Here is a 12,137-nt window from a genome sequence, read left to right on the forward strand (position 1 = left end):
AACTTGAAGATAAATTAAAAGAGAAGGAAGATATCATTGAATTACAAAACAAAATATTTGAGAAGAAAGAAAATACATTATTAAATAAAATAAAATTCTTAGACCAAAAACTCAAAAAGGAAAAAGAGGCAAAAGAAATCCTTATTCTGCAGATAGAAGAGGAGACTAAAGCCAACACTAAAAATAATGAGATTGAATACGGAAAATGTAACCGCTGTACTATCTATGAAGAAGAGAATGCAAGAATGCTGGTTTCAATACGTAGTCTAGAGTAAGTAATTAAAATAATGGAGAAAGACAATTTGGACGAACATAATGAGTTATCACATATAGATCTAACAAATTCTGCATGCCTACATTGCTTTCCTACTCTTAATAAAAATAAAAATACTCAGGAAGCTGTCAGTGTTCCTAATAAATGGCAGGTAGTACGTACACCCTTTGGTCATAAGCCACAAATGTTAAACAATGTAAATAAGAAAGTCAAGGAACCTGACTTTACCTCTAAGAATATATATGAAGTTCTTCAAAATTGTACGACAGCTGATAAAACTGATGAAATGGAATGCAATGTCGATAAAATTGCCAAAAGTAGCTGTAGTGTAAGTCCTGAAACTATGAGCAGAAATAAAATACTTAAGAATTCTGCATCTTCCCGACATGGACATAAGGACCACAGTCATAGAACTGATGATCAGACGGACAAACAAAGGGTGCTGTTGTGCGCTGATAGTCATGGTCGTAATTTGATTTTTCACTTGAATAAGTGCTCAAAGTCTTTTGATGCTGTGGGTTTTGTAAGGCCAGGGGGACGAGCAGAACAGATATTAAATTATGATAACTTAGATGGAGAAAGGTTAGGTCCTGATGACTTCCTTGTCATAGCGTGTGGCTCAAATGACGTTGCTTGTAATGAAGCAGAGAGCTCTTAACTTAATTGACAATGCTGTGAAAAAGTACAGCAGCACTAAAGTAATCTTAGTTGACTTGCCATCTAGATATGATCTTAAGAATTGGTCTTGTGTAAACAAAGAATTAAGAAAAACTAATGTCGCTTTAGAAACTTTAAGTAAAAGATATCCTAATGTTACTCTAGTCAAGGCTAGTGAGGCTGATAGAAGTTTGTACACTAGGCATGGAATGCATCTTAATGATAATGGGAAGAAATGGCTCGCTGGGAGGATTTGTGATGTGCTAATTAAGAGAACAGAGCCAGAAGTGACTATAACGCAGAGCACCCCTACCAGCCAGATACCTGTGATACTGTCACCTTCAGTTAGAAAAGAAAGCCCCAGCAACACAGAACAACAGTTTCTGTGCACATACACTGATACCAACATTGATGCCCAGGTTATTGGAAGATCCAGGCTTTCCACATCGGAGGACAAGGAGACTGAGACATCTCCGTTAAACTGCACCCTGTCACATCTAATCACACCAACATAGAGAAACCGACCCATCAAACAACTGACCTAAAACCTTCTAGTCTACTTATAGCCCATCTAAATGTTTAGTGCATTAAAAACAAAATAAATTCCTTAGATTTCTTTCTTAAAAAATCGGATTGTGAAATTCTTTGTTTAAATGAACATTGGTGTACACAGGCTGAATTAAGCATATATCTGCCCCAAGACTTTCAACTAGCAAGTAGCTACTGCAGGACTATACCTTATGGTGGAGTGGCTGTTTTGGTTAAAAATTCACTTAAATATTTGTATGAAGTTGTTACAGTTGACTCTCTATGTCAGCCTAAACATTTTGAAGCAGCTATGATAGCTCTTCCTGAAATTAAACTAATAGTAGTGTCAGTGTATCGAACTCCTGATGCAAATATAGATTTTTTCACAGAAAAAGTTGCAAACCTTTTGGACATAATTGAAATTAATTATAAATACAAAAATTTTAAGATTGTCATTGCGGGTGACATTAATATGGACCCAAGTTGTAATAATTTTCATATAAAAAATTTTGTAAATATGCTGAAATCCTACGACTGTTTCTGCCTGAACTCTGAACCCACCCGGTTGCACTCGTGTCTGGACAATTTTATCTCTAACTTTCAGCCTGGTACTGTTGCGTGTGAAATAACTCAGCCTCACCTCTCGGACCATTTGGGACTTCTTCTCAGAATCAATTCACAATACCTAACATTGAACAATGAAGGAGTTTCTCATAATAGCAGACCTAGAACTATTACATACAGATTGACAAACAACTTCTGCATCAATAAGTTAAAACATAGGTTAAGTAGGATTAACTGGAGTAATGAGTTCTCATTAGCTTGTAATGTTGATGAAGCCTTTAAATCATTCATGCAAATTTTATCTGAAAATTTTAATGAGTTATGTCCTATAAAAACTAAGATTTTAAAAAACAGTGGTGATAAAAGCTCTAGGTCAGTTATAAAACAAAATTGGTACACACCCTACCTTGGTAAAATTAGGCTACTGTTGGACATTAGTTATGATAAAGTTAAAGCAAACCCTAGCCTTATCCTAGCACATAATAGACTTAAGAAATTTTATAGAATGCAAATAGATTTGGCAAAAAAAGCTGCAAATGATAAATTTATATTAGAATCTAATAATCAATGTAGAGCAGTGTGGAAAGTTATAAATTCTGTAACAGGCTGTGTAGCAGATAAGAGTGTAAATGCCAGTATACCCATTACAGCAAATCAGTTTAATAATTTCTTTGTAAATATTAGTAATAGTTTAAGTAATTTGCCTAGCCAAAATGTAACTAGTTCCTTGGATATTTTAAGCTCATCTTCTATCAAAACTCCTGTTTCACCTTTCAAATGGCAGGAGATTAACAATGTTGATATTCATAATACTGTAAAAGAATTTAGCAACTCTAAAGCTGAAGATGTTTTTGGTATGTCCAATTTTTTGGTCAAAAATATTATTGAAGATATCTCCTTTCCCTTATCATACCTTATCAATTGGATGTTTACTGTAGGCACCTTCCCACAATGTTTGAAAATCACAATTACTGTTCCAGTTTTTAAAAAGGGAGATAAGTCCTGTATAAATAACTACCGCCCTATTTCCTTAATTGCTGTAGTCTCTATAATAATTGAAAGGTTACTAAAAAAACAGATGGAATATTTTTTTGAAAATAATCGGATACTGAATCCTGCTCAATATGGCTTCAGAAGTAAATTATCTACCATTAAGGCTCTTGAAAAGGTCATATCTACTGTTCTCGAAAGTTTTGAAAACAAGGAGGAAGTTGCAACCTTGTTGTTAGACTTAAGTAAAGCGTTCGATTTAGTACCACACAGTGAGCTAATTGATAAATTAAAGTATTATGGTGTAGTGGGGCGTGAGCTGTCTCTTCTCACCTCTTACTTGTCTGATCGTTATCAGTTTGTAAAGGTTGGTGACCAGAGGTCAGACCTTCAATGTGTGAGAAATGGAGTCCCTCAGGGCTCTGTTCTGGGTCCTTTCTTATTTGTTATCTTTGTTAATGATTTGCCTGATTTTGTACCAAATAAAAGTGTTCTTTATGCCGATGACACCACTCTATTGTCATCAAACAAGGATAGCATGCTAAATAAAGTGATAATTAATTACATGAAAGAAAGATCCTTCCTCTGGTTTGATGCTAACAAATTAAGAGTAAACTATGAAAAAACTGAGAATATTGTTTTTAGTTTGAGCTCAAAGATGGACAGTAAATCTGTAAAACTGCTGGGCATAAACCTGGATTCTAAGCTGAATTGGTGGGTTCACATAAACTCTCTTTGCTCTCGCTTATCGAGGGTTATTTTTCTATTGAAAAAATTAAAGTCCTGTACAAGCAAAAATCTAGTTATGAATGCTTACTTTGCTTTTTTTAATGCTCACATTACTCTTGTGGGGCAACTCTGCTGGTGCAAAATTAGTTTTTAAGACTCAAAGAAGGGCATTACGAGTTATTGCAGGTATTGGTGAAAGAGATTCTTGTAGGCCTGTATTTGTTGATCTAGGTATTCTTACCCTTCCATGTATATTTATTTTGCAAAGCCTAATTTTCCTTAAAGAAAATCTTAATTTATATAAATTTAGAAGTTATGTCCATAACTATAGTACTAGATCTCAGAATTTGATAGACCTCAAATACTTTAGATTAAGTAAAACTCAGAACAGCTACATGTACATTAGTGTAAAACTTTTTAACCTCCTACCACCAGATGCAGTTACCACTACTTTAAGGAATTTCAGAAGTTGTCTTCTGAAATGGCTGAAGCAGAAGGCTTTCTATTCAGTAGAAGAAATACTTTTACATGATTTAAGTGACCTTAAATTTTAATAATGCTATGTTTTAATTTTTAACAATCATTATTTATTGTTTTTATTGTTATCTGTTGTTTGTTAATTCTATTATTAATTTATTATTATTTATTTTAGCAATAAGTTTTAATTAATACTATATTTTGACAATATTTTAATTGTATATTTATTTGCATTTCTCTATAGAGATGGTGTTCTTGACTGTTGATTTAATAGTACATTATTAAACCTTATCTGACTTTGTCAATGCATACAACATATGTGGGACGACAATAAATGATTCTTGATTCTTGAGCTAACTCATTATTGAACCAGGCATTATTCCTTTTTTTACCACTGTTGGAATTAACTCTTACTGGTTTAGAGAAATGGTTAATATTGTTTGTCAATATATAAAGAATGACAGAACAGACATTCCGAGCACCGACAACATCAGAGCTCAAAATATTATTCCAATCATAGCATCCCAATCTATCTGTTAACTTGGAGACCTTTTGTTTAGGTAAAATAACTTTAAGAAACTGCATACTATTGGGTATGTTTGTGTGGTTTTGTGAAGTAAAATCATTGATATTCAAATTCAGTGTGAGACCACAATGGTCCGAATATGGAAAATTAAAAATACTACAATTTAGTACATTATTTCTATGGCAATTTACAAAAATATTGTCAAGACAGTTATTTTTTCGAGTAGGTTTAGTATTCAAATGATAAAAGTTATACTGTCGCAAGAGATTAAGGAATTGGTTTGAGAATCTACTACCTTTAGTTACATCAAAGTTATAATTAAAGTCCCCTCCAATCACAGATGTATAATTTGACCATTTTGTCAAAAACCGCAGCAATTTGTCAAAAGAGTCAAGAAAAGTATTTGGGTTACCTGATGGAGAGTGATATATAGTTAAAACAATCAATTTTAAATTATCCACAAAAACAGCTGCCGCCTCCAAATCCAACTCAGAACAAAACTGACCAACATCACATATTCTTACATTCAAACTCTTATGTGTAAGTACTAAGGAACCCCCTCTAATATGTTCAGTTCTACAATATGCACTTTTACAAAAATAACCATCAGGCAAAGCTGAGAAAATTTCTACTTCTCAATGAATGCTCGGATAAACCAATTACGTCCAAATTATTAGATGTTAAAAAAGTTTCTAGGGTTAATGTTTTGTTGAATAGGCCTTGAATATTTAAAAATAAAAAATTTAAAGTTAAGTCTCAGATTTATAGGCCAATGGTGACTTTTGATTTTTTTGTTTTGTAGGCTTATTACTTTTGATAGTGCTAAATATCCTGCTTACTTATGTTTAAGGGTGAAGTTGTATACAAACTATTTAGTCGGTGTGTAGTATTGTTTGCACTGCACTCTTCTACCTCAATTACACACTCATTAAAACTAGACTGACTTTCAGGGCTACACAAAACACTCTGATCCTGGGACCTGGGGGATGTTGATTCACGAACGATAGTCTCTGTAAAAGTCACAGCCACTCCGGCTGACATATGAAAATCTGATGACACAGAATGTGCTAATGCAATTGATGAAGTATTCTTGACTTCTTCGAAAACTTCCCTCATGTCGGCTTCCACAACAGAAATTCCGCCCTCTATGGGTAATAAAGATGGACAAGGGTTGTTCAGCGTAGAGTGAGTGTTATTTAGATTATTATTTTTGTTGATGATTTTTACTATCATTTCAGCTACTCTTGATTTACCCCTCTTGTTCATATGTAATCCATGATTTGTATAAAGATGGCGAGGTAGATGGTGGAGTGGTAGCACAGGACAATTTCTGTTAGCAGCAATACTTTCAATTTCTCTATTAATTATAGAAATTTTCAAATCTAAATTAGGCTGGTCATGCCTCATTGGTAATGTGGCTAGGATCAGATTCAAATCATTGGACTTATTGAGCAATTCTTGAACCTCATTCAGGAAACGTTTTATACCCATGGTTTCCATATTGTTTGTTCCAGCTATGATAAGGACACTGTCATCTTTAGTAAAGTTCTTGCTTAAGGCTGTAATGTCTTCCACCACCCCACTAAACTTTGCTCCAGGCCGAACACATGAACCTAGCCTATGCCAAGTGGCATCAACAAGAAGTTAAAAAAAAAAATATTAGTACAAAGAGATTTATCATCTGAATAATATTTAGCCAAAGGAAGAGCCAAGAATATTAGAAAAATTAATGACCATATGGCATAAAATAAATAATTTACTAGTCTATCTGTTATTTATTAAACATTTAGCAGGTGTTTCAAAGAAAATATTATGTGGGATATAGATATATTTCTGGTGGAGTTATTGTGAGTGTGTGTTATTTCCAAACAAAACATAACCTAAACAACTTTTTAAAACTTTTTGTAATAACTTTACAACTTAAAAATTTTAAGATTTCATCAATATGGATCTGTTTCCAAAATCATCCAGGGATATCTTCAGAGATAGAATAATAGCAAAAGGTAGTGATTCTGACATGATAGAAACGAAAAACCCGAAAATACTACTGGAACAGTGGGAAAAGGCATTGCATCATGGGACAGTTAATAATGAGGCGATGCTCGAGAAGGAAATGTCACAGACCTTAAAACAAATCAATGAATTTCTTCATGGATTAGAAGTGGCTGCAATGGTACATGACAAGAGAAAGTTTGGAAAAGAGAAAGAATGGATTAGATATCAAGGATTTGAACAACAGTATCGAGATAAAATTATGTTGGGGCATACATTAAAAGGTAAGGTAAAAGAATTGTTGGATCTGGAAGATTCGGGAATTCGCCTTTCAAAGTCACTAAGATCTACCTCAGTCAAGTTTGCCCCTTCAGAAATGAACAGCTTTGAGAACGATTCTGAAGGAAATATCAGCAACTGCTCTCGATACGGTTCAGAAATTAAAGATGTTCTACGCAAATTCAATAAAGTCCTGGTTAAGAGTTCACCTTTAGTACCTCAACTTTTGGAATTACAGATTCCAAAGGATCAAAAGGATTCTGGAGTTGAAAGAGATGCATTAGAGTTCCTGATGGAACGATTGGCAACAGACAATATCCAGCCTATCTTCATTTCACATCCTTTAAAGCCAAATGACTCTTCTCACACAGTCTCTTGCAGAATCTTCAACACAACTGTGGAAGGCAAAGCCTCTGAGAAGACTGCTGCGAAGAAAGCAGCTGCACTAAATATGCTAGAACGGCTAGTAGAGGATAATGCTAAGGATCAATTGCCCTCTCAGATCACCCCCTTCGCAGACTTGGAAGTCCAAGAAGCTTTGGGAATTCTTTGTGAAACCCTAAGGTAAATAGCTTTAAATTATGATTTCAAAAGAGTACTTTAATCATAATATCAAGGATCCTTAATTGCTCTCTCAGATTCTTTCATTGGTTATATGGTCCAAAGTTGTCTTTTTGATGTCAGAGTTCTTGTCTTGGGCTGCACTGTGGAATTCAGACTCTGAGTAGTAGGGTCTATCTGGGAGCCATTTCGTCCAACTGGTTCTTTTAACCACTGAAACACTGAGATGGTTGATTCCTTAGTTGATCGGGCCGCAAGTGGTAGAAAAATAATGCTGCTTTTTATGAGGGTTTCCTCTCAAATAGGCTTAGGTGAAGCTTGAGGCATGTCTTGTGTTGTTTGGGTGTAGTTCATGATGTCTTAGCTGTTGTGTAGCAACTGTATGTAGAATTGTTTCCTGGATGTAAAGAGAGGATATTGTCAAAGTTTTTATTGTTTAAAGGGTTCCCGACAGCTTTCTTGGAACTTGGATAAATTTAATCTCACAGGAAAACTTATTCTTCTTTGCAGATGATATGGTGGTAATTTTTAGCGGTAAAACTTGGCATTAAGTATATGAAACAGCTATGCAAGAGTTAAATATAATACATAACTAGTCTTGTGACAATATTTAAACTATGGTAAACAATTTGTGTTTTTTCTATTTTTTTTTCTCTTAGGAGAAGAAGCTTATAAATTGCACTTAGTCATGTAAGAACCTTTGCGCTGCTTCCGGAGTGACAGGATCTTCAGGATGGGTAGGGAGTAGGGGCTGCCTCCTATCGAGATCCATGAGGAAGAATTAGGTCACTACATCTCAAAGTCATGTCCCCTGGAAGAAAAGGAGGCCAGCTCTGAACCAGCCTCTCCGGTCAAAGTTGGCAGGGGGTGGCACACTATTGTTGAGACTAGCAAGAACCTCTGAGGTTAGGGAACAAACCTCACCAACTCCAACAGTCATCTCCCACAGTAAACTAGACCTATTGAATTGCCCATGAACTCCAGAATCTCGACATTTATGGTTAGTGATGTGCTCCTGGACATCCATAAGGTTGCCCAGATTGTAGTGACACATCAGTTTTTGCTGTGCCCAGTGGTGGGTTCAACTGGAAGGTATAAACCAGCCTGAAGTGATCCCTGCTGGGTGACCAATTTGTGTTGTGAGCAGCCTACTTGCGACCCTATGGCTGCTGCTACACTTATGCAGTTACTTGTTCAATACTACCTGTGATTGCCAGCTGAGAGGGAAACCAATGCAAGTATCTAGGTTTAATAAATGACGCACATCTCAGATGGAAACCACATGTTAATTGTGAAAAGTCTAAATTAGGAAAATTAATCTAAATATTTTGTCAATTAGGCTAAATTATAAATTATGATAAGTTAAAACCGTGTACTTTACATGTGTGCAGTCTGTTTTACAATATGGTATTGTTGCATGGAGAGATACAGTACTTACAAAACAATATTAGAATGAAAGGAAATAGAAATGATTAGGAGATTAAACTCTCTAACTATTTATTAAGTTATTTACTCAACTAAGATACTTACAAAACAATATTAAAATAAAAGGATATGGAAATGATTAGCGATTAAACTCTCTAACTATTTATTAAGTTATTTACTCAACTAAGATACTTACCGTACATCATTCAATCACAACATCAGCAACAATCAACACGTGCTTTAATAAAAGAGCTGTTAAATATCAAAACTAGTTATTGCTGCAGTACTGCCACTACATTCCCCCCTCTCTCTCTTTAACTGTGAGCATAGAGCTGTTCCAAGTGGTGACAGCCAAACCACATCTCTGAGCAGCTCGTTAAAGAGTTGCCTCTCTGCATCTGGAATATTTTGTAGGACTTCTAATGCAATTATTACAGAGGTTATGAAATAGAGTGTACTCAAAATTGTAGAAATTTGATTCTGTCATAAATAATATTACTGAATTAATTAAACTGGTCTTGATAACAGGTATGATGCGATGCTAGCTGAGATATGTACAGAGAGACGTAAGCGCCCACCGCAATACACCAATGACTCAACAAGACACAGTCTCCGCATTCTCTGTTCTGCAATTGGTCTTCAAGGAGTAGGCACTCATACAAATCCTGTCATGGCTAGACGCTTGGCAGCTCGTGAAGTTCTCTTACAATTGAAACAGAAACCGACATACTGAACATACTATAATGTTGTTTTACTGTCATTATTAATAAATAAAACTTGTTGAACCATATAGATTTTTCTCTCATTACTTAACAAGTAATGGCTATTAGGAGGATTAATCAATATATTATATGTAATGAATGAACGTAATTCACTCATATTGTGGCTGGGCATTAGCAAAACCCATCACTTGAAGGGCTTGATAAATTTCATTTGTCTGTCTGTCCACACAATATCTTGAGAAAAAACTGAGTTTGATTATAGTGCAGGTCACTCAATTGGTTTTGGCTAAGCATTAGTAAATATTTTTACACTGATCTTATGGTAACCGTGATGGCATTGAGAAAATCACAGAATTATAAATTTATAAGTAAAATGAGTACAATCATATGATATTAAGTAGGTTTCATAGAAATCTCCTATTTCCTCCTCAAGATGAAATTTCCAGGGCATTTTTTGTTTTATCTGATCATGACCCAGAGTCCAAAATTACCCTAATCCGACAACGTGTGAGTGTGCGTGTCATATAATATGAGCTTGTGAACATGATAACTGCCGTAATTTTGAAATATTCAGTCTTAACATGGTAAAAATTCAGTAACTGCACATAGCTTGGATGAGTTTACAGTCAGTCTTAACCAGTAAAAATTTATTTCTAGATGGCGGCCATTCGCTTTTGAGCAAAAATGTTAACTCGACTAAGTTCAAACATAGATCCAAAACAATACATTTTAAAAATATAAATAACTTTTATTCTTTCTCTCCAATATCTCTTAACAATTTAATATGGTGGCCATTCAAAGTTTGGAAATGGAATGGTTATAAAATAATACGGTAGTTATTACATTATTAATTATATATATTCTGAATTTCTGATGCATTATTCCTTTCTGTATGCAGGAAACGAATAACACTCTCCTCAATTTACATTTGGCAGGAGAATCAACAGAGGCGGCCATGTTTATGCGACGTGCAAACTAACTAGAAACTTTGACCTAGTGATAAATTGCAGCGACAAAATTTGCAGTGGGGAAAATGTTTGATCGACTACTGGGCATACCGATGCCCTACTACATGTCAGCCCGTCATGATGTAAGATCAAAGGTTGAAAAACTATTCTCATATATTAATTGAAGAAATCATTCAAATAATAGATTCCTTGAAAGTAAGTCCTTTTCTGGTTTGGATGAAATATCTTGAGAATACTGAAATTCTGTAAACAAGAAGTGGCAACACCTAAATAGCTATCTTTACTTCATGGCACTTTCCCATCTAGAATGAAAACAGGCAAAGTCTCTATACAAAAATCCAGTAAAGATCTAACTGAAAATTACAGACCAATATCATTGATTTCAACTGATACCGATTAAAAAAATCGTGTTTGCTAGATTGTTTAATCATTTAAAATTAAACAACCTCTTACCAGAGAAGCAGCATGGATTTATCAAAAGATACTCCACTATAACATCAATAGTTGATAACATGGAGTCTTGGAACACAATAGTAATGGTACAATTTCAGTAAAGTATTTGACTGCCTAAGCCATGACATGATCTTATTGAAACTATTCTGGGAATACAAGATACAGCTCTTTCATGATTTTCTACTTACCTGGAGGGTAGACAGCAGGTTGTTGAGGTGGCTCAAAAATGTAAAGGATTCATTACGATTTCAAGATCTGAAGTACTACCAATGAACCGATGTATTCCACAAGGATCGTTCTCAGGTCTTGTATTGTTTATTTTATTTACTAATGGTCTGCCAAATATTCTAAATTCCTGTAGCAACTTGATAATGTATACTGATAACTCTATGCTTTTAACTACCAATGACTTAGTTGTAAATCTAGAAATAAACTCATATATAGCTTTGAACCTAGCTATGGACTTCTGCAGGAACAATGACCAGGTTTTAATTAATCTAAGGCAATGCAAATTTTGATTAGAAAGAAGAGAAATAAAATGTCTAACTTATCATATCTCCTATCTGTTACCTCAACAAATTACCTAGATGTTATTATCGATTACAAAATTTTTGGTAAAATCACTTTGATATCTTATGTCTTAGACTAAACTCAGCACTTTATGCAATCAAGATAAATAGAGCTATTAGCCCCAATAGAGCCATAATAACAGCCTATTTCGCTTTATTCAAAAGCCACTTGAGGTATGGGGTTTTTATCCAAGGTGGATCAACAAAAGACAATTTTTAGCGGGTGCTTGTTTTCCAGAAGAGGGCTGTGAGGATTATAGCCGGTCTGGATTATTTGCATAGCTGTAGGGAAGTGTTCAGAGAGAGAAGTTATTAACAGTTGTAAGCATTTACATTATGGAGTGCATTATAATCTTGCAATGTTGAAAAACACCAAGACATTCACATGTACAACACAAAGCATGCTAAGGACTTCACTTTGCC

The 12,137-nt window shown here is 34.7% G+C and overlaps 1 protein-coding gene across 1 annotated transcript; it reads left to right on the forward strand.

Moving 5' to 3' along the window:
• Positions 1-6,567: 6,567 nt before the first annotated feature.
• LOC124365856 lies at positions 6,568-9,794 on the forward strand. The gene is made up of 2 exons (XM_046821936.1): positions 6,568-7,580; positions 9,531-9,794. Exons 1-2 carry the CDS (start codon positions 6,691-6,693, stop codon positions 9,733-9,735), a joined length of 1,095 nt encoding a protein of 364 aa, XP_046677892.1. The 5' UTR covers positions 6,568-6,690; the 3' UTR covers positions 9,736-9,794.
• The last annotated feature ends 2,343 nt before the right edge of the window (positions 9,795-12,137 follow it).

Source organism: Homalodisca vitripennis, chromosome 7 (assembly GCF_021130785.1).
Source record: "Homalodisca vitripennis isolate AUS2020 chromosome 7, UT_GWSS_2.1, whole genome shotgun sequence".
Lineage (NCBI taxonomy): Eukaryota > Metazoa > Arthropoda > Insecta > Hemiptera > Cicadellidae > Homalodisca > Homalodisca vitripennis.

Bases quoted from the DNA above. Each gene is read 5' to 3' on its own strand.
- LOC124365856 (XM_046821936.1), top strand. From the start codon at position 6,691: ATGGATCTGTTTCCAAAATCATCCAGGGATATCTTCAGAGATAGAATA. The intron at 7,581-9,530 runs GTAAATAGCTTT...TCTTGATAACAG, and splicing joins ATTCTTTGTGAAACCCTAAG to GTATGATGCGATGCTAGCTG.